The 20842-nt window shown below is 56.3% G+C and overlaps 4 protein-coding genes across 6 annotated transcripts; all 4 read left to right on the plus strand.

Annotated features, from left to right (window-relative positions):
• Nucleotides 1-2992: 2992 nt before the first annotated feature.
• S100A3 (S100 calcium binding protein A3) lies at nt 2993-5422 on the plus strand. The gene is made up of 3 exons (XM_026485082.4): nt 2993-3005; nt 4479-4624; nt 5026-5422. Exons 2-3 carry the CDS (start codon nt 4484-4486, stop codon nt 5188-5190), a joined length of 306 nt encoding a protein of 101 aa, XP_026340867.1. The 5' UTR covers nt 2993-3005; nt 4479-4483; the 3' UTR covers nt 5191-5422.
• Nucleotides 5423-6819: 1397 nt separating this feature from the next.
• On the plus strand, nt 6820-9027 carry S100A4 (S100 calcium binding protein A4). Of its 3 annotated transcripts, none has more exons than XM_026485402.4 (3): nt 6820-6928; nt 7810-7965; nt 8739-9027. In XM_026485402.4, exons 2-3 carry the CDS (start codon nt 7825-7827, stop codon nt 8901-8903), a joined length of 306 nt encoding a protein of 101 aa, XP_026341187.1. In that variant the 5' UTR covers nt 6820-6928; nt 7810-7824; the 3' UTR covers nt 8904-9027. The 3 variants fall into 3 exon arrangements, with proteins under 3 accessions (XP_026341187.1, XP_026341188.1, XP_057171469.1); XM_026485403.4 differs by lacking the exon at nt 6820-6928 and adding an exon at nt 6958-7703; XM_057315486.1 differs by lacking the exon at nt 6820-6928 and having other exon boundaries at nt 7790-7965.
• A 1178-nt stretch (nt 9028-10205) lies between these two features.
• S100A5 (S100 calcium binding protein A5) lies at nt 10206-14307 on the plus strand. Its single transcript, XM_026485042.4, has 3 exons — nt 10206-11028; nt 12224-12373; nt 14022-14307. Exons 2-3 carry the CDS (start codon nt 12236-12238, stop codon nt 14163-14165), a joined length of 282 nt encoding a protein of 93 aa, XP_026340827.1. The 5' UTR covers nt 10206-11028; nt 12224-12235; the 3' UTR covers nt 14166-14307.
• Nucleotides 14308-15317: 1010 nt separating this feature from the next.
• S100A6 (S100 calcium binding protein A6) lies at nt 15318-16518 on the plus strand. The gene is made up of 3 exons (XM_026485404.4): nt 15318-15433; nt 15810-15968; nt 16289-16518. Exons 2-3 carry the CDS (start codon nt 15831-15833, stop codon nt 16421-16423), a joined length of 273 nt encoding a protein of 90 aa, XP_026341189.1. The 5' UTR covers nt 15318-15433; nt 15810-15830; the 3' UTR covers nt 16424-16518.
• Nucleotides 16519-20842: the final 4324 nt, after the last annotated feature.

The following is a 20842-nucleotide window of genomic DNA, read 5'->3' on the forward strand; positions in this document are numbered from 1 at the left end:
CCCATGGGGCTATGGGATTGGGGGTGCTCACCCTGACCCCTGGGCCCAGGTCCCTTTGGAACAAGCACGTGAACGTCCAGGTGCTCTAGGACACTTCATTTTATCTCTCCCTGAGGTGCAGAACAAGACACTGACCTTCAGACGGCAACACAGCTTCCCAGGAGCCTTTCAAAGGTCATGGTAGTGACGGTGGGGGCAGTGGGGAGAGGAGGGGCAGGAAGGAGAGGGAGAGGGGCAGGCGAGGGGGGGTCAGTAGTGTGGAAGCCCCGCCAAGTCAGACTGCATCCGCTCCCACCCTCACATCCACAGGCCAGGGAGACAGCCTCACCTTCCAGACGCGGGGCGAACCTCAGCAGTCAGCCCCGGCACCCGCGGCAAGGGGACTCTGATGAGAGCCCGAGGGGAGAGGAGCAGGAGTAGGCAGCGGACAGCACAGGGTGCGAAAGGAGGGGGGCGGCCCTGACTGGCCTCGAGGGACCGTCAGTGTGAGGTCCATCTGGAACCACCTTAGAAACGGGGATTCAGGGCAACTGCTTGGGAAGGCCTTCCCACAGGAGGCAGATTCCCGTCACGGCAAGAACTTGGGGAAGCAAGGGAGGAGGGGTTGCAGCTTTACCTGCGCCCCATGTGGAGGCCAAAGCAGGCCGCACAAAATGACCTGGTGAGGAGGGCCTTGTTCCCTCCCTCCAACTCCTCCCTCCTTGCCGCCTCCACTGGGGGGTCTCAGTGGTCTGGAAGGCTGTAACAGTGAGTGACATAAAACACCTTCTCGTGGGGGTCTCAGGGAAGGAATCTTCCAAACTGAGTTTGGAGGCAAGGAAATTAAGGCCCAAACAAGGCACAGGATGAGTTCGAGGTCAGGCGGCAAGAGGGTGGCGGAGCTTGCAGTGGAGGTCCGGTGAAGGCTCTTCCCATGACGGTCCTCCAACCCCAAAGTGCCTGTCTCTCCTGGGTGAGCCCCTGCCCCCACCCCGCAGCACGCAGACAAAAGGGCAGCATCCTTCTGGAAAGGCGCACGAGGAGTGTGAGGGACCTCTGAGAAGCGGCCTGCCACTCCCCAGACCTCCACGTACAGTAGCAGCCCGCCACCACCCTCTTTCCCTGGCCCCGCTCTGTGGCTCTGGCCGGCACTGACACGCCAGCCTAGGACCCATTTATTTGTCACCCCTGTGTCCCCCACTAGGTGGTCATCTCCACAGAGCCGGACTCATGTGTCTTGCTTATGACTATGCCCGCAAGGCCTCGGACGGTTGCCTTTAAATATCTACAGGAATAATGAGTGGTTCTTAGGCCGGTCACTTATTAGTTGTGCAACCTCGGACAAGTTACCTACCTCTCAGCTAACGTTTATGACCTTACTACGTGCCGGGCACTATTTATGTGTGAGCTTTATATATATTAACTCGTCTAAACCCCACAGCAACCCTATGAAGTGGTCACCATTATTATCCCTGATCATTGACAGATGAGGGAAGTGAGGCCCAGACGGTGGGGTGACCTGTGGCAGGGAGGTGGCTGGTAGCAGGGCCATGAAATCACAGGCCGGAACAGGTGCTTGGCTTAGAACTGAAGTAACTGCTGGCCCCCGCTTCTGTCCCCTCTTCCTTGTAACCTTGCCTATAAAACAGGGCTAATCACAGCTCTCCTCTCCCTACCCGCCCCCTGCTCGCTCCCCTCACCCATGGGGGCTGAGTCCTCATGGAGATGATGCAGAGGCAAGATTTGGGTGCAAGGGAGGGAGTGGGGTCAAGGTACCATGAGCTCTTTGGCTGCCTCCACCAGCAACAGGCTTCCTCAGAGGCCTGGGTGTTGACCTCCTCTTCCCCTTTCCACATACTCTGCTGGGGCTTGGGTTACCCTGCTATGAAATGGGGAAGGGTCTCTCAGGCTGGGTGGCATGACAGAGGGAATAGAGTCATAGTGATATGGAGGGGTTTCCACTTCTGGTATTATGGTGGTCTCTGCCTGTCCCCACTAAAAACAACAAAAAATGCTGGGAAGAATTAAAAAACATGTTTCAAAGCAATGAGGAGCTCACAGGGCAGTAAGGAATGAGGAGACCAAAATCTAAGAGAAAAGCAACTCCAGGAGGTGAGCAGGACACCAGGGCCCCTCATGCCCTGAGAGCATTGGCCGTGCTGAGCCAAAACGTCCTTTAGCTTTCATGTTCTGTGAAGTGAGGAAGACAGAAGCTGAAGCCCAGGACTCATTGAGGAGGGGAGACAAGGGGGAGAGCCCCCATAATGCTGGGGCCCCAAAGGGCTGTATACTCCAGCTAAAAGCCAGAGGAAACCCAGCCCCCATCCCATCAGACTTCAAGGAGCAGAGGACAGGACACAGAGGTTGGGGCTGCATGCATGGGGAAGACGCAGGGGCTGCAGCCCACTCACAGCGCTTAGGGCAGTGGGGTGCAGGCGGCAGAGAAGTCAGCCTGACTGTGGAAGGGCCCCCGGAGCGGCTTGCCTTCCTCCTATTCTTTTGGACACCTGCAGGTGGTCTCCTCAGGGGTTAGAGCAGTCCACAGCCCAAAGTGACCAAGAACCATTGACCTGGTCAAGCAGGGAGGATGTCTCAGACCTCAGTGTTCTCACCTGCAAATGGGGGCTCACAGATGCTCTCCAAGATCCCCTCTGGTACAGGGGTTCTCTAGGGGTGAAGCTCTATGTGCTTCTAGAATGAAGAGGTGGGGGTGGACGTGATGGATTGGCCTGTCTCTACCAGCTGGGCTGGAAGGGGATGGGGGGTTGCTGTGCCCAGTTCCCAGCTCTGGGGGCAGGCAATAAGGGGGTTGTGTCTGTGGCCCCGAATGGGCCTTTGATGTATGCATGGGTAGGTGGGCCGCTGGGGCCTATAATAAGGGCCGCCAGGGAAGGAGGCAGGGAAGCCCCTGGGGGCATCCTCAGCTTGACCTACTTGGGCCCCCATAATTGTCCCCTTCCTTCATCGAGAGGCATAAATAGAGATGCTCTGTCTCCAGCCTCCTACAGCTGAAACCAACACCAGTGGTGAGCGCCGGCTGCTTGGGTTCTGCCCTGGATTGGGAGTTGGGTTAGCTCAGGGTCTGGGGATGGGGGCGGAGGGCTGAGCACAGCAGGGACTGGCCAGGGAAGTCAAGGTACCATGAGCTCTCTGGCTGTCTCCACCACTTCCCTTCTGAGGGAAGTCAGAAATGGTGGGCTCAGGGGTCCTTTGTACAGTGAAGGGTTGTCTGGAAGTTTGGGTTAGGGGTGTGCAGTGCTGAGGTCTGGCAGGGGTGGGGGCTTCAAGGGAAGAGAGGATTCTCTCCAGTCTCCAGGCACCCAGCTTCTGAAAAAGCCACCGCAGGGCAGGAGCCCGGAAAGGCCGCTGAGCACCTCGGAGGTGACTTATTCCCTGAGTGTGTGGCCCTTTCCTCTACTGGGACCTCAGACAACTTGCTCCAACGCTGGGCTGTCACAAAGAGACCGCAGGCACTGCTTTTCCCCATCGGCCCTGTCCCCAGCCCTGCCGGCCTTCTGCTCCACAGGGCCCAGCAGAGGGGAATCGGAGAGAGCCTTGGCCTGGCCGCCTTGCTGCGCACTCCTGTCCCCTGGGGGAACAAGGCCGTGGACTCAGAGGGCGATACTGCCTTCCCACTGCCTCCAGGTTTCCCCAGGCTGGAGGCATCCTCCCCCAAGGCGGTGGGGTTGGGGGGAGGCGGGCACTTCCAGGAAAGCCTGACCCTCCGACAGAACAGGCATTCTTACGCAGAGCCTTCTATCTCAAGACCCTAGGGCGCAGGGGGACAGCTTCAGGTGGGGCGAATCTCAGACTGGTAAATACCTGAGCCGTCTCTCTCTGTGGACTGCCGGTTCAGGTCCCTGAGTAGGCCTGAGAGGTGGAATGAACCCCAGCTTACAGATAAGACCCCCGACACCCAGTGTCAATGGCTCATCTGAGGTTGCGTGGCTAGTTCGATGCACAGGGGATCCCAGTCACAGTTCGCGGGAGAAGGGATGGGTGGGGGTGGTGAGGTGGTGGGGGTTCCTCTCATATCTGACCCCTCCCTGAGAATGCCCAGCTTCTCCAAGGGCCTGAGGATGGGGGGCACAGGGCAAGGGTCTCCTTGTGCTATTTCCTACAGAAGGAGTTTGGGTCCTAAAGGTCAGGAGGCTGGATCTCATGGTGGTGCAGAGTGGGATTGAGCCCTTCCCGGGTGTCAGGGATGAGAGAAGGTAGACGGGAAGTCCTCAAGGATCCCCAGTGTGGGGGTGTAGTTGGGGGGTGGGGCACCCTCCCTGAGGAGTTTGCAATGATGTTAGGGAAAGAAAACCTCCGTCCAGGAAAATAACGATGGGGTAGTAGGGAAATAAATTAGAAGGGGCTGGAGTGGTTAGGGAGGGCTGCTCAGAGGAGGGGGAGCTTGTGGGGCCAAAAGCCGGGAGACTAAGTTCTGGGAGCAGTCCCTGGGAGACGCCCTGGGCCTCTGGCATGAGTCTCACACCCTTGTTCTCTGACAGTGAGGATGGCCCGGCCTCTGGAGCAGGCGGTGGCTGCCATCGTGTGCACCTTCCAGGAATATTCCGGGCGCTGCGGGGACAAGCACAGGCTCTGCCAGGCAGAGCTCAAGGAGCTGCTGCAGAAGGAGCTGCCCACCTGGACCCCGGTGAGCACCTGGGCGGCCAGTCTGCAGGGAGGAACTGCCTGGAGTCTGCAGACAGAGCTGGGCACAAGCTCTGAGCAAGTGGGGTACAGGCGAGGCTGTGAGGAGGGGACACCAGAAAGGGAGTGGACATGGCAGGAGGCCCGGTGTCCTCATCTGCGAGAGCAGAAGGAGAGTCGCCACACCTGCTGGCACGCAGGGCTACTGGGAGGACGAATGGCAGCACATAGTAGGCACTCAGCAAGCAGTGGGAGGGCTCAGGGGCACGGACATGGGCGAATGACCAGAACAGGCAGGCTGAGGCTGGCCCCCAGAAGGGCGCAGGAGGCATGGACCGCCCAGGAGGGTAGGGTGGGAAGGGGCACGCTCCCCCCTCAACCCGCCCCTCCCCCTCCCCTGCACAGACGGAGCTGCGAGAGTGTGACTACAATAAATTCATGAGTGTCCTGGACACCAACAAGGACTGCGAGGTGGACTTCGTGGAGTACGTGCGCTCCCTCGCCTGCCTCTGCACCTACTGTCACGACTACTTCAAGGACTGTCCCCCTGAGCCCCCCTGCTCCCAGTAGGCTCTGCTCCCACCGGCAGGGTCTGCTGGGGCAGGACCTGATAGGTGGGCCAGGTCTACCCGAGGCCGGAGACAGATGTGAGGGGCCCTCCCCGGGTCACAGCTGGAAGATGCACAGAGCAGCCAGCTCCGCCTCCCTGGCCGTGGGGGGGGGGGAGGGTGCCAAGGCCCAGCAGAGCCGTGCACGAGGGAGACCATGATGGGGAGGGGCCCATTTAACTCCTAATAAAGAACTGGTGTCCCTCGGTTTGGCTTGCTTCTTTTGAGAGGATAGTCTGGGTCTTGGGGCAGAGTCTTCCCTCCTCTTTGGGCTTTAGTGCTGGAGAGCAAGGGGCTGAGGGCAGTGTCAACCCAGCAGAAACATACGGTCTCCACCTCCAACGGGAGGGGTGGGGTCAATACGAGCACCGCGTCTGGGGGCTTTGGGGGGCTCTGTCTCGTTCTCTCTCTGGGGTCTTTGAAGAAGAAGCTCCGCTGGGCCGTCAAGGAGGACACCAGGGCAGCCAGAGATTCCCTTCAGATGGTGCTCAGTCCTCAGCAAGGCTGTTCTGAGGAGGAGGGTGGGGTGTAGGGGTGCGGCGGGCTTGTTGGCCTAGCTGTGGGAGCCCAGAGAGCAGAACTAATGGGATTAGGGTGTCTGAGGTCTGACTAGGGTATTGCTCCTGGCCAGGGAGTGGTGCCCTGCATTGGAGGGGGAAGGGGACACCTTGAGCCAGACCCCATCCCTGAAGCCATAACCAGCTGAGGGCCTTAGCCCCCCTCCTCTGATCCTCAGTCAACCTGAGCTCATACCTCACTCTGAGAAGGTGACCCTGATCCCTGCCTTGCCCATTTTGTGCCATTTCTCCTCTAACTTTCCACCCCAATCTGCATTCGATCTAATACTATCCCAACTCTAGATACCGCCTCCTGATACCCTCCCTCTCCCCAGTCCTCCGGGTACCCTGCTGCCCATCCCGGAGCCCCACACTTGACTCCTACTCCCTACTCCATCACTGCTGCACCCAGGACCTTTGTCCACTGATATGCCTGGGGTGGTCCTAGCATCAACTGTGGGCGTTGGTCTGCTCCTCCTCCAGACCCCAGCTCCTGCCCCGGACCTCACTCCGCATAGCAGAGCTCCCTTTAGGGAGGGGAAAAGGCAGCGAAAGCTGTATCACAACACTGAGCCTGGGGTCCCGTCCTTAGTGCCTGGGCAGCCACATTTCCAGGGCAATTTCTTTTTTTCAAGATTTTATTTTACATTATTTTTTAAGTAGGCTCCATGCCCAATGTGGGGCTTGAACTCACAATCCAGAGATCAAGAGTCGCATGCTTTACTGACTAAGCCAGCCACGAGCATTTCCGGGGGTGTTTCTCACCCATCACTCACCTCCCCTGTATCCCCTTTTCTAGCTACCCAGTGGGACCACTTCCTCCCTGTTCCCCATTCCCAAGGCACAGACTTCCTCTAGCTCCCTAGAATTCAGGCTGAGCTGTGCCCACTGGAGAGTGCCCACCCCCCCTGAGACCCCTGCCTGTGTGGGCTCTCCCCTTGTCCAGTGTGCCTACCCAGGGCAGAAAGCTGGGTTTCCAGCTGGGCTGGTGGAGGGGCCCACAGGAGGACTGTCTCTCACTCTTCCCCAACCCCTGCTATGGGCAGGGCCTGGCCAGAGTATAAATAGGACAGACCGCTGAGTTTTCCCCACTCTTCCTCTCTTCGCACCCTCTTTCCTCATCTTGCGCTCCCTCTTGGCCTGGTGAGTCGTGGTCTCCTGACTAGCACACAAGGGGTGTCAGGCTCGGGGCAGAGGAAGGAGCGGCTAGTGGAGGCCAGATGTGCTAACTGGGTCCAGCGTGAGATTCTGATGTGGAGGCCCTGGGGTGGGGTGAGGTGTGTGTGTGTGCGTGCGCGCGTGCATGCAAGCCTGCATGCATGCACGTGCAAGAAAAAAAAAACGACAAAATAGGAAGTGTGCAGGTGGCTGGATTTGACCTAGCTGGGTGGTACTGAGATGCTGGGCTTTGCACACGCTGTTGCTGTGTGTGTGTTGCTGTGTGTGTGACCTGTGGTTCTGCACATTGGCTTGTGTTTGCTGGGTTGCACAAGCCTGTGTGTGCACACTCGGGTGTGGGAAGCAAACTGAAGGCACCTGGCCTTTTGTCTGGTTGTGTCCTAGGGGCCTCTGCTCCGCTGCCAGCAGCCCAGCCAAAGGGAGCTTGCCTCCCCACCCCTCCCTTGTATCCCTGCCTCTGCCACCTCACCCTGCCCCTCCCTACTCCAGGGCTAGGCCGCTGGTTTTTTCCGCTGCAGGCCCCTGGGCAGAGCTCCAGCAGCCCTGCGAGGGGGAGAATGGGGCAGGGCGGGGCTGCTGTGGTCGTGGGAGCACTGGGGGAGGACAGTTGGTGAGGCCCAGCCTGAGCGAGGCTGCCTGCAATCCAGGGCTTCTGCCACGGTCCTGGCCAGTGTTGGTGACCCGAAGCTCACACTTCCCACCAGGAGCTGAGCCCCCACATTTCTGGGGTCCCCCTCTGGTGAGAGCAGAGTCTCACCAAGTGGTCCCTGAGGGATGGGAGTGGGGTGGGGCATTCTGAGGGTGGGGCTGGGGAAGATAAGGGTGTCTCGGGACCCTGTCCTCAGATCCTGACGGTCACCATGGCATGCCCCCTGGAGAAGGCTCTGGATGTGATGGTGTCCACCTTCCACAAGTACTCGGGCAAGGAGGGTGACAAGTTCAAGCTCAACAGGTCAGAGCTAAAGGAGCTGCTGACCCGGGAGCTGCCCAGCTTCTTGGGGGTAAGTCGCTACTGCCTGGGAGTATGCCCCTGTGTGCCCCCTTCTCCGCAGAGGAGGGGCAAGGCCTGGCTAGGGGGCAGGCACCAGTGCTTCGGCAGAGCCGTACCTGCAGCCGGCATCCGTCACCGAGATGGGGACGTCCGGGCAGAGGGCTTGCTCTGGTTGGAAACACAGTGAGCAACTGCACTCATTTCCTGGAGCCCAGCAGGAAGAGGGCTGGGCACGAACAGGTGGGGCGCAGGCCAGACCCTGCCAGGTGCTTCGCACAACTTAACTGAAGGGGAACAAAAGTTCAGAGAGGCTAAGGAACTTCCTAGGGTAGTGAAAGTGCAAAGCTGTGATCCACAAGCCGGGATGTTGCCATCGGTCCAGCCACGAATAATTTTTGAGTCTCTGTGGCTGTGAAGAAATAGTTATGGAGACACAGGCCTACCCCCTGAGCATTCACAGCTCCCATTTATATCAAACTATACGCAGTTTATATGTTACCTTCATGACCATTGTCTACTTGGATTCTTGGAACAACCTTGGGGGAAGGCACTGTGGTCCCCTTCTCCAGCTGTGAGCGGGTACTCAGGCTTCCTCACCCCTTGGGGTGAATTCTGTGGCCCCACCTTAGCCCCTGAGAGCTGGGGTTCCAAAGCAGGGCCCCCCGGCCAGGCCCCCAGGGACTGGCTGTGCCTTCCTGAGCTCCCATCTGGAGACGGAAACCTGGTCTAGTCTTGGCTCCATCGCCAGACTTTGTGGTTCGACCTGTAGCCTCTTCCCTGCAGAAAAGGACGGATGAAGCTGCCTTCCAGAAGCTAATGAGCAACTTGGACAGCAACAAGGACAACGAGGTGGACTTCCAGGAGTACTGTGTCTTCCTGTCCTGTGTCGCCATGATGTGCAATGAGTTCTTTGAAGGGTTCCCCGATAAGCAGCCCCGGAAGAAGTGAAGGCCCCCGTGTGGGTGTGGGGGGGAAGCTTACCTGTTGGTAGGGGGCACAGGACCTCACCCTGACTCCACCAGATGTGTGCGCAATGTGGACCAAGTTCAATAAAGATTCTTGGAAGCTTTGAGGCTGATGGTCTGAGAGACTCTGGGTCTGGGGTGGGGGCTGAGGGACGCGTGGGGGTAGGGAGCGTAGGCAGTGGGCAGCAGTTTTGTGGAGAGCACACTAGTGAAGGGGGAAGGGGTGAATGGAAGACTGTGTGTGTGCATGATGGAGGTGACTGATGGGGCTTGAGGGAAGGGAAAAGAACCCCCAAAGGCTTGGAACGCCCCAGCTGTGGGGTCTTTGACAGCAGACTCATCCCTCCCACCTCAGCCTTGCCTTTGGAGGGATTGAAGTTCGCATCTGCTCCTGGCTGGGGTCTGGAATGGAGTTTGGGTGCCCTGGGGCAGGGAGCTGAATTAGGAGAGCCCTGCCCTGCGGGCCCATTCCAGTGCCCTGATTTCCAACCCAGGATGGATGAGTCCATCCTGTCCATGTTAGGTCAGGGAGGCCGTGTGGGAGGGGGCCACACCATTGCAGCAGCCTGAGATTATCACCCTCTCAACCTTTGTCCCTGCCCCAGAGACCCTGGGATGAGGGCTCTTATCAGTTAGGGTCATGGTCCTTCAGAGAAGGACAAAAGGACCTCAAAGGGCTGAGTGGAGGATAGTAGCTGGGGTAGAAGTGAGGGAGATGGCCATAATTTTGGAGATGAAATTCCAGACACATGATCTGATAAATGAAATTGAGATTTTTCTTCCCCCAGAAAATATCGGGCATGATGTCATATCCCTTCAGGTTAAAGGCTGGTGGGTGATAAGAAGTTAGATTGTCAGGCCAGGCCCGGTGGTGTGGGGGCCTTTAACAAGGAGGTGAGTAAAGGTGGTGCCCAGCAGCAGGGGGTTTGGTCCCCTTGACCTTTCAAGCTTTCTCCCTTCCTTCTCATTACATCCTGTTTTCCTCTCAAGTTCAGAGCAGTGGGACAGGTGACTCAGATGTTCCCTCCGAGTGTGACTGCAGAGGCCTGGGTAGGATTTTGGTCCAGGAAAAAGCCTGGCTCCTCCCCCTCTGTCTGGCCCCTGGCGCCCATCTTCTAAGGGAGTGCCCTCCCCCAGGGACTGCTCCTGCATCACTCTGCCTCGGAAACTCCTGTTGCTCAGCGACCAGTCCCTGCTGCCTCTCCAGCCTTGCCAGCGGGGGGTGGGGCAGAGTGGGAGCAGGGGGGAGTGTCCAAGCAGGCCAGGTGGGGCTGCAGCACCCACAGGTGCAAGCCCCTGACTCAGCTCTGTTCTCATGCTTGAACTGGTTGGTGGTAGAACAATGTGTCTCCTGGGGTTCAGGCGGATTTCCCTGTCCCCTGTCCCACTCCTTCCTGCACTCTGAGCCAGCTTCCCCAGTCCGTGACCTCTACCCCATCACCTGGCCCTACCCTTCCTGGGCCCGTTCCGGTCCCTTATTCCCAGGCTTCCTTTCGAAGTTTCTGACACTTCTTTCCCACGAAGATGAATGAAGCTTAGAAGAAATCACTAATTTAAAAGCCCTTTAAAAACCTGAGGCTCCATACTTGCTAACGATCTTGACCTTGACTTCCATGCCCTTGGCCGGAAACATCTTCCCTCATGGATTCCCATCTCAGGGTGTGTTTGCTCTGCTCTTGGCATGGATGGGAGGGCCCCAGTGTGGAGAGTGGCCTAGGGTGTGAGGAAAGACCCTGTGTTTGGCCCACATTTCCTGGGTCTTTTTTCCAGGGCGGCTGGTTTCTCTTCCATCCTGTTGTCCCATCAGATTGAGTGCTGGTTTTTGGTTGGGAAAATAAAGCTTCTGAAACTGAAGATGTGTGTGCCACAATGAATTCAATGTGCCCCCTTCTCCTCTGTTTGGAAACAAGAAAGGCAAGATTGGCAGAGGGGTTTATCCCCAGTTCCATCCCGGGAGGCTCTGACTTGGGCCTTCTCAGGTCCCTGCCCTTCTCATTGGCTCTTTCCCTCCCCTGGTTTCCTGGGGACCAGAGCAAGGGAATAAAGACAAGGAGTGGTGGGAGGGAGCCTGTTTCTGCTGTGTGGGTTGTCTGCTGGCTCCTTCCCTGGTGAGTCCTTCCTTCTCACTTCCCTGCTCATCTATACGGTGGGGCAAATGAGGTGATATAAGGCCAGACTGTGACAAGCCTTGGGGACCTCCACCGTCATGAGAGGGGATACACTCAGGAAGGAGGGCAGAGTGTGGAGCTGTGATTATCAGAATTTTTGAGAAGTGGTTCTGGGCATGGGGTTGTGATTAGAACCAGCCAGGATGCTGTTGGAGACGCCCAGAGGCCCTTCCCTCCCCTGTGGTCCTGGCTGGGTCTCCTGGAGTGTGTGTGGTGGTGATGCTGAGGTTTTGAGGTGGTGAGAGGTGAATGACAGATCCAGTTCAAGAATCACAAGGTGGGCTTTGGGCTGAAAGTGAGAGCCAGCGGCTTTTTCCTTCTTGTTCTGGACTCCATGCAGATTAACCTGGAGCCCCCAAGTTTCTTGGGTGTTGCCCCCTTCCTAAGGGGAAGTGGTTTTCAAGTCTGAGTCATGGGAGCTGCCTCTTCCCTTGGGTGGGTGTGGCTGTGCTGATGGACGTGGAGGGCCACATTCAAACCCAACCTCTGGATCCAGCTCTCACAGGGGTCCTGGGGATTTCGATAGGCCCACCCCTCTTGGTGTCAGTTGTGTGCAGTTCTCTGGGCCAGAGACTGAGACCAGCTGGACAAGTCCAGCAACCTCTGCCGTGTTTCTTGCTGAGACCTTATCTCCCAGTTCCAGGCCCGTTCCCCTCCAAACCCTGGACTCTCTCTTTGCCCTGCCCTCCATTTCTATAATGGGACACTCCCTGCTATCAAGTGATTCAGGCACCTGGGCAAAGGAGGGTGATTAGGGTGAGGGCTGCCTCTGGGAAATGAGTGCCCAAGTTGGATGGGCCAGAGGCCCTTTCTTGGCTCCATCATTTGCCACCAGTTCATCTTTCGGGGAGGTCATCTTGTCATCTGCCCCTAGAGCCCTTTTCCAGCATCTCCTAAGCAGGGGAGAGCTCCTTTGGGGGCTGGCTGGTCTCATGGCTCTGGCTGTTCCACATTTGCCTTGGGTCTTACTACAACCTGTTCTGGCACATTTGGGGCCACTTGTTGGTAGCTTCTGTTTCATCCTGGGTTCTAGTTCCTGGTCCTTGAGAGAGAGCCTTGGGCTGGGCTAATGATAGGGGAAGCAGAAGGTCTGGTTTCCCGGGGATGGTGACCCTCCCTCCCCCTACCCCTCCAGAGCCAGGCACTGATGGAGACACCTCTTGAGAAGGCCCTGGCCACTATGGTCACCACCTTCCATAAATATTCGGGGAGAGAAGGCAGCAAACTGACCCTGAGCAGGAGGGAACTAAAGGAGCTAATCACGAAGGAGCTGTGTCTCGGAGAGGTAGGTGACGGTCACCCCCACCCCAAAGCCTGAGTACACCATGGGGGAGGAGGAAAATAGAGCAAGCACCACACCACTGTCAGGGGCTCCCCTTCTGTGAGGTAGGAAGCCCCGGTTCTGCATCTGTAGAGGCCCAGCACAGGGGACTCACATCCGCCCTTTGAGTGCTCTGGCCTCAGCCAGGAGCGGGATGGCCAAAAGGACCTGACAGAGACCTAGTGAAGAAGGTGGACATCTTCTTCAGATGCGAGACCTCTGTGATGGGGGATGAGTTGGGTTTCCCCGGGAAGGAGGAAGGGCAGCATCCAGACGGTGAATTACAGCCACGTGCAGGTTTAGAGGTCAGGGAGCCTTCTGTGTAGAAGCCAGGCCCACGCAGCCATGGAAGAGCCTGTGTAAGGAACCGTGGGGGACAAGGCACCAGGGTGCCCAGCTCGAGCTGTGCCCAGCTCAAGGGCAGGGGCTTCACCTGTATGCCTGGTACACCCAGGGCTCTCAGCTGGCAATGACATGGGGACAAAAAGGATCATTCTGGTAGTTTGTGAACACAAGGCTGGAAGGAGACAGACTGCTTCTTGCCAAACGGAGAAGGTGGGAGGCAGCTGACTGAGGGGAAGGCCTATGAGGAAATTATATTGTTTTTACAGTTCAAAAAAACAGAGGCTCAGAAACATTATCTAACTTGTCTAAAGACACCCAGCTAGTAAGAGGTTGAGTCCTTCCTTTTTCTTGAAAATCCAGTCATGGGGCCTCTCCAGTCACATTGTGAACCTTGGTGGGCCTCCCCAGAGAGAACCTCTCTTTGGGCAGCAGACTGGAGCGGGTATGGGTTTCACCAAGCCTGCCCTCTGGTTTTCCTGCCAGGCTCTCTGCATCCTGGAGTTAATGAGGGCAAAGGGAGGGGCAGCAGATCCCCTAGGGGTTAATTATAGGGGGACAGAGGCCCTGGGGAAGGCCTGACTTTTAACAGGAGCCCAGACTGGGGGCAAGGACCACATCACACAGAGGCTGTATCCATCTCCATTTGTCCTGACAACTGCCTTCTGTGGAAAAGTGGGAGCTGAGGGCAGTGAGGAGGGGAGGGCAGAACATGGTTCCCCCTGAGGGCCCTGTTTCCATCTTCTTGGTGGTGCTGGGCTGGGAGAGCAGGGGACAGACAGAGTATGACTGAGCTAGGGCCTCCCCGCCATACAGCTGTGCTGTAAGCTGTCCCAGGAAGGGAAGGCTGTGGTGGCTTCTGGGCTCTGACATACTGCTCTCATGGCGTGTTGTCTGGGTCAGTTCTCAACTAGCCTCTGTAAGGACAGAAGAAGTCTGGATCACGCTCAGTGCCCCACAGTTGCCAAGGCGGTTCTGTTGGACATTGCATAACATCTAGATGATTATTTCCTCGAACAGTGGAAAGTGCAGGGGAAAGGGGCGGCTGCACCAGCTTTCCTACGGACACCTGCTTAGAGTCACCAGTCAGGGCACTGCAGGTGCCGGGCCCCACGCTGGGCGTGGGCTGGGGGAGATGCTGGGCATCGAGAGGCTCAGAGTATAGCTGACCCAGCTGAGGCTGCCTTTCCAGGGCGTGGGTGGCACTGTGCAGGGGTAAGGCAGGGCTAGGTGGGGTGGCTGACTTGTCCCTCTTGCTGGGCCCTTGAAGAAGATGAAGGAGAGCAGCATCGACGTCCTGATGAAGAGCTTGGACAAGAACAGTGACCAGGAGATCGACTTCAAGGAGTACTCGGTGTTCCTGACCACGCTGTGCATGGCCTACAACGACTTCTTCCTGGAGGACAGTAAATGACCAGGGCTTAGCCCCTTCCCCCTGGTCTCTGCAGCTCTCTGGACCCTTGCCCTTCTCTCCCTTCTGCGCTCCCTGCTTCAGCCTTCCCTTCCAGGGGGGAAATAAAGATTTTCCATTCCTGGCTGGTTTTGAAGATGCCTTGTCCACCTCGCCTGGGGGTGGGTGGGGCAAGGCAGAACTTCTCCTTGAGTGGGTTGAGAGCCTCTGGGAGTTAGGGCCCTGGGCTTCCACCCCACTTCCTGCCCTTCTTCAGTGTGGATGTCACAGAGCTTACTGGGTTTAGTTTTGCCCTTCCAGAAAATGGGGAAGTTGGGCCAGGCTTTCACTTGCCTCCCAGAGAAAGCTAAGAGGAAGTGCTTTGACTGAGCACAGGCAATGAGGGAGCTACGGGAGGCTTCTGAGGGCAGTGGTGGACAAGCCCCAAGCCCGTCTGAGGCCACAGGAGGCCACCCTGACAACACCCCATGCCAGCCCCCTTTCCCTCTCCCCCATTGCCCCCGAGACAGCTAGCTCTACCCACCCCACCCCAGTCACCTGTGGGGTCCAGTGCTTCCTGCTGTCTCCACTTCCCCCTATGAAAATCCTTTCTCAGTCAAAGGTCTGGAAAACCTTTTCACTGGAGGGTACAAACTAAGACAAGCGCGAGTGTGCACAGTGCTGGGAAAGAGGCCGCAGGCGGAATTCCAGGCTGGGGTGTGGGGGTGTGGGTGGGGAGGGAGAGAGAGGGAGAGGGAGGGGTGCGGCTGGGGAGGAAGGGTTGTGAGGGTGGTGGTGGGAATTTGTTTTTGCTGAGGGGTGGGTGTTCCAGATGTCTTTTAAATCGTATCCTATAGACCACTGGCTGCTCCCCCTCTTTCATCTAGGGTTGACCCTGAACACCCTCTGGGGACACCCCCCGCCCCCACCCTGGGCCAGGGAGCTGGCCGGGAGCTCGACGTCACTGGCTTGCAGAGGTCTCCCCTGGGATCCCCGTTCCAACCCGGGAACCCGGAACAGCCCGGGGCAGGAGGCACGAGGGCTGGGGGCCCCCAGGGTGTGTAGTGAGGGCGCGGGCGCCCAGCGGGCCAGGACGGGGCGGGCCTGAGGGCGGGGCGAGGTCGGGTGGGGCTGGCCTGGGGGGGAAGTTGGCTGGGGGGGCATGCGGGGCGGGGTTGGGGGCCCGGCAGCGGGAGGGGTGGGCTCTGGCTCGCCCGGCCTCCGCTCCGCGGCGGCTAAAAGGCGCGCTGGCCACCGCCCCGCCGGTCCCTGGACGCTCTCCCGGCCAAGCGGTGAGTCCTTGCGGGGCCGCCGGGCTCCTGGGGCCGCCCGCCCCGAGGTGAATCGGCCCCCGGCCGGCGGGTGGCTCCCCCGAGTGTACCCCGGGCTGCGGGAGGTGTGCCCCGAGTGTGTCAGCGCCCTCTGCGTGCGGGCCCCCTCATACTCCCCAACTTCTGGAGCCCCTGGAGGCTAGCTCTCAGCTGTGGTCCTATTTGCTCCTTGACCACCTCTCTCCCCTGGGCCTTCAGGTCTGCCTCTCCCTCCCCCTCCAGCCCTGGGCTGACTCCTGATGGTGCCACAGATGCGGGTGGGGACAGAGCTCTTGGGGAATGTGAATGTGGGTGGGTGGGGAGGCCCTTCGGCACTGACCAGCCTTTCTACTCCCAGCTCTGAGCCCAGTGCCCAGCCATGGCGTGCCCCCTGGATCAGGCTATTGGCCTCCTCGTGGCCATTTTCCATAAGTACTCGGGCAGGGAAGGTGACAAGAACACCTTGAGCAAGAAGGAGCTGAAGGAGCTGATCCAGAAAGAGCTCACCATTGGCCCCGTGAGTAAGGCCCCTCTTCCTCTGCCCTTTAGAAGCAGGATGAGGAGAGGGAGAGGGGCCAGGTGCGTCTGACTCACAATTATCCACCTCCTGGGGCCCGAGTCCACTAGCTTGCTGGGACCATCGGTCAATTCCCGATACTCTCAGCCTAGTACTCTCCCCGAGTGAGGAGCCGGGGCGGAGAGGTAAAGCCGAGTGAACCCAAGTGACAAGGAGCGAGCAGAGCCACTTGTAAGAGGGAGGGCGGCCTGGAGGGGGAAAGGGAGAGAACCCTAGGTTCTCATCACATTGAGTCTGTATTTCCCATTCTGACATGTTAGAAGCTGCAGGATGCTGACATTGCAAAGCTGATGGACGACCTGGACCGGAACAAGGACCAGGTGGTGAACTTCCAGGAATATGTCACCTTCCTGGGGGCCTTGGCTCTGATCTACAATGATGCCCTGAAGGGCTGAAAATAAATCGGAAAGGTGGAGACACCCTCTATCGGGCCTGCCCAAGTAAAATCCAGTGGTGGGTAATTGTTCAATAAATATCTTTTTTTGGTCAAGTCTGCCTCCGTGTCCTGGCTTCCTAGTGATTTCTGTTCCCTCCTCTTCTTGTTGGGGCACAGCCGTCAGACTTTGCTCGTGGTCACCTCTGGGAGTGACTCAGCGGAGCCCCACGCCTGGGGCAACACTGACAGGCAGCTGCAAGCTCCTAAGGTGCCTTTACAGGAATTAGGAAAGTGTCTTGCCTGGGACAAAGGCATCTTAGGGAAGGCTCACGTGGTCCCCTGGAAGGAGGGTTCTGGGATGGGGGTGGGGAAGGAAATGGTGCCTGAGCCAGGCTGTGATGGGTCCAGAGTGGGGCAGAGATGGTCCTGGTGATGTTTTTGAATGTTGGTGAGGTTGGTGAGGGCCGTAGCCGATGGCTGAGAAAGAATTCTTGAATGTCTTTGGTGCAAAAAGGTGGTTTTCTTATAGCACACGGACAGGACCTGTGGGCAGAAAGCTGGCTGTCCTGGGATTGTGAGGAGCAACAGATTATATACCTTTGGGTTGGGGAAGTAACGATGAGGGAAGTTCCAGAAGGATGTTCAAGTCTGCTAGAGCAGACTCTCAGGATACTAGAGGCCTTGCTATTGTCTAGCTAAGGTTTTTCCCTCTAGCAATGCATTTACATTAAGACAGTTGGGAGCTTCCTGGAGGAAGGTTACACTCTGCCTGCCTCAAGTATTTTGTCAACGGGCTGCAGACGATGAGGGCGTTTAATTGTATTTACATCTCCTTCTGCCTATGTTTCCCACATCATCGGCAGGGTCCCTGAAGACAACTGTTTTGCTCTAGCTGTGCTGACAGAAGGGCCGCGGGGCGGGGTGGGTCCACTTTCTTCCTGCCGTGAAGTGGAGGCAGAGAGGGCACACCTGGCATGCCCAAAGCCTGGTTGGAGAGTGTTCTGAGGCTGCTGTAGGGCTGAGTCCACAGCAGCTGTCCATGGCCCAGTCGAAGGTGGGGGGCCTACTTTAGGAGTCTATCTCTGTATTTTGTGTTGGGGGTGGCGGTCTGAGTAGCTGGCAGCTGCAGGAAAGTGAGACTCATGGGGTGCTCATGATGGGGGCAGGGTGGGGTCCCTGGGGCTGGGCCAACCATAGCTTCAAGCCTTTCGGTCAGTATTGAGCTGGCCCATCCCTGCAGCCTCAGAATGAATCACCCCAGTTATTTCATGGGAACCAAGCCTGGCTCTCAGCCCCCATCAGGGAGGATGACTAATTGAATTACTGTCGGAATCCACTGTTTGCATTTGTGGTTTTAGGGTGCGGGGCATTGGGATAACCTGTATCTCAGGGCAATGGGGCATTTGTCACTGTTCTCTCCCCTCCAGGCCTAGTCTGAGCCAGGCAAGCTCCTCTGTAGGTTCTGGGGACCTCAGAAGGAGACCATATCCTCCTTCCCGTCTTTCTTCCCCACTTCCTGGGGGTCCAACTTTGTGGAATTGTCTTCCTTCTCCATGGGGCTGTGAAGAGAGAACAGTAGAGAAAGGGCAACCAGTTCCTCTGGTTGCCCCTCCTGCCCCGCAGGCACTGATGGGAAGCAGGAGAGACCCAGGGCTCCCTGCTCCCAGGCTGAAGAGCCTTGTCCAAGCTTTGGTTGGCTCTATTGAACTTCCTCTGGCAAAGTACCTTCCCCGCCTACAGTGGCGGGAGGTTTGGGACGTGGAACGTGCGCCCTCGTGTGGGCAGAGAGCAGGATGCTGGGAGGAGAATGGCATTGGTGCTCTTGAACCCTTGGGGAGGGGCCTGTGTTGATGGGACCCTGGGCTCTGGCTCTCAGGGAGCTCTTCTTATGAAGAGGGAGACAGGATTTGCTCGCCCAGGGAATGTCAGCAGGGGGATCTTTTGCCTCCAGCAATCAATCCCTGCGGAAAGCAACTCAACTTTGTCTAAGACGCACCTGCGTGAGTGAGTCAATGAAAGGAAGGGAGTTTGCAAAGACATTTAGAGTTTGAGCCTCTTCCCCTCTTTGGGGGCGAGAAGACCTTGGTGCAAAGAGGGAGGAGGAGCTGTCTCAGCAGGTGAAGACCCCCTCCCCTTCCACCAAAGGAGGAGCTGCTTTGGCCAGGCTCAGCCCCACATTTCTGGGGAGCTCTGGAGGCTGAAGTGAGTTTACAAACGTGCACAGCCCACCTGCTAAATAAACAGGCTTGTCCTTAAGCTTCTACTTCTCCACAGTAGTGAAGGGGAACGGGAACACGGATTAAAAAAAATAATAAAACGGGTGCCTGGGTGGCGGAGTCGTTAAGCGTCTGCCTTTAGCTCAGGGCGTGATCTCAGCGTTCTGGGATCGAGCCCCACATCAGGCTCCTCCGCTGGGAGCCTGCTTCTTCCTCTCCCACTCCCCCTGCTTGTGTTCCCTCTCTCGCTGGCTGTCTCTGTCAAATAAATAAATAAAATCTTTAAAAAAAATTAAACAAACCCAAATAAATAGCAAATCTTTTTGTTTGCTTTGAGAGTATGATTTTTTTTTTTGAAGATTTTATTTTTAAGTAATCTCTACACCCAACTTGGGTCTCGAACTCACAATCCTGAGACCAAGAGTCCCAGGCTCTACTGACTGAGGCAGCCAGGTGCTCCCAGGGTATGATCTTAAAGTTTTTTTTTGGGGGGGGGGTTGATTTATATATTTGGTTGCTCCCAAGTTGGGGGCATAAATATTTACAATTGTTAGATATTCTTGATGGATAGACCTCTTAATTTTGATATAATGCCCTTCTTCATCTCTTGTTACAGTCTTTAAAGTCTAGCTTGTCTGATATAAGTACGGCTATCCTGGCTTTCTTTCTTTTTTTTTTTTTAAGATTTTATTTATTTATTTGACAGAGATAGAGACAGCCAGTGAGAGAGGGAACACAAGCAGGGGGAATGGGAGAGGAAGAAGCAGGCTCCCAGCGGAGGAGCCTGATGTGGGGCTCGATCCCAGAACGCTGGGATCACGCCCTGAGCCGAAGGCAGACGCTTAAGCACTGTGCCACCCAGGTGCCCCTATCCTGGCTTTCTTTTGGTTGTCCTTTAGCATGATGGACGTTCTCCATCCCCTCACTTTCAATCTGCCAGGTGTCTTTAGGTCTAAAATGAGTCTCTTATAAGCAGCCTATAGATGGGTATTGTTTTTTTTTTTAATCCGTTCTGATACCTTATATCTTTTGATTGAAGCGTTTAGTCCATTTACATTCAGAGTGATTATTGCTAGATATGAATTTAGTGCTATTGTATTGCCTGTAAATTTGGTGTTTCTGGTGATTTTCTCTGTTCCTTTCTTATCTTTGTTGCTTTTGGTCTCCCCCCTGCCACCCCGGCCCCGAAGAGAGTCCCCTTTAATATTTCTTGTAGGGCTGGTTTAGTGGTCATAAACTCCTGTAGTTTTTGTTTGTCTGGAGAATTGTTTATCTCTCCTTTTATTCTGAATGACAGTCTTTCTGGATCAAGTATTCTTGGCTGCATATTTTCCCCATTCAGCACATTGACTGTATCCTGCCACTTTCGTCTGGCCTGTCAAGTTTCTGTGGACAGATCTGCTGCAAATCTGATCTGTCTTTCCTCGTAGGTTAAGGACTTTTTTTCTCTTGCTGCTTTCAGATTCTTCCCTTGTCTTTCTCTTGTCTGTGTATTTTGTGAATTTGACTGACCTACCTTATAGAGTGGTAAGGGTTAAGGAGGAAGGTGGGTACAGCAGGTACCTTAATGCCTGACACATTTAAGGGCTCAATAAGTAGTGGTGGTCATTAGTGTTAGCTGTCAGAGCAAATCTGTAGAAGGACGGGTGATGAGCAAATACAAACCATGCTGCCTCCAGAGTCTGAAATTCCACCCTGTTTTCTGTCCTGCTGTGACATATCCCGTTGGCCTCCCAGCCCCAGATCAATTCGGGGGCAGGAGAGGCTCTGTGGGAGGTCCCTTGGGAGGCACAAGACCTGATGGCCTGGGATTCTGCAAAATGCTGAACACACCCTCCCGGGTATGTCCCACCCATCTGAGTGGGTCAATGCTCCAGGATGCAGATAGCAAATATGGCCCCAGGGCCCCCAGCCCCTGGGAAGAGCCAGGCTGAGCCCCATAAAGGGACCAGTCTTTGCCTGGGTGCACACATCTCACTCATCCTTCTCCTCAGTGACACCTCCTCAGCTCTGGTAAGTCTGCACTTGCTTCTTTGCCTTTTCTTTTTCTTTTCTTTTCTTTTCTTTTCTTTTCTTTTCTTTTCTTTTCTTTTCTTTTCTTTCTTTTCTTTTCTTTCTTTTCTTTTCTTTCTTTTCTTTTCTTTCCTTTTTTTTTTTTTAAAGATTTTATTTATTTATTTGACAGAGAGAGAGAGACAGGCATTGAGAGAGGGAACACAAGC

This window comes from Ursus arctos, unplaced genomic scaffold (genome assembly GCF_023065955.2).
Source record: "Ursus arctos isolate Adak ecotype North America unplaced genomic scaffold, UrsArc2.0 scaffold_2, whole genome shotgun sequence".
Taxonomy (NCBI): domain Eukaryota; kingdom Metazoa; phylum Chordata; class Mammalia; order Carnivora; family Ursidae; genus Ursus; species Ursus arctos.

Excerpts from the sequence above, each read along its gene's own strand:
- S100A3 (XM_026485082.4), top strand. The coding sequence starts at position 4,484 with ATGGCCCGGCCTCTGGAGCAGGCGGTGGCTGCCATCGTGTGCACCTTC. Across the intron at positions 4,625-5,025 it reads AGCTGCCCACCTGGACCCCG|ACGGAGCTGCGAGAGTGTGA; the intron begins GTGAGCACCTGG and ends TCCCCTGCACAG.
- S100A4 (XM_026485402.4), top strand. The coding sequence starts at position 7,825 with ATGGCATGCCCCCTGGAGAAGGCTCTGGATGTGATGGTGTCCACCTTC. Across the intron at positions 7,966-8,738 it reads AGCTGCCCAGCTTCTTGGGG|AAAAGGACGGATGAAGCTGC; the intron begins GTAAGTCGCTAC and ends TCTTCCCTGCAG.
- S100A5 (XM_026485042.4), top strand. The coding sequence starts at position 12,236 with ATGGAGACACCTCTTGAGAAGGCCCTGGCCACTATGGTCACCACCTTC. Across the intron at positions 12,374-14,021 it reads AGGAGCTGTGTCTCGGAGAG|AAGATGAAGGAGAGCAGCAT; the intron begins GTAGGTGACGGT and ends GGGCCCTTGAAG.
- S100A6 (XM_026485404.4), top strand. The coding sequence starts at position 15,831 with ATGGCGTGCCCCCTGGATCAGGCTATTGGCCTCCTCGTGGCCATTTTC. Across the intron at positions 15,969-16,288 it reads AAGAGCTCACCATTGGCCCC|AAGCTGCAGGATGCTGACAT; the intron begins GTGAGTAAGGCC and ends CTGACATGTTAG.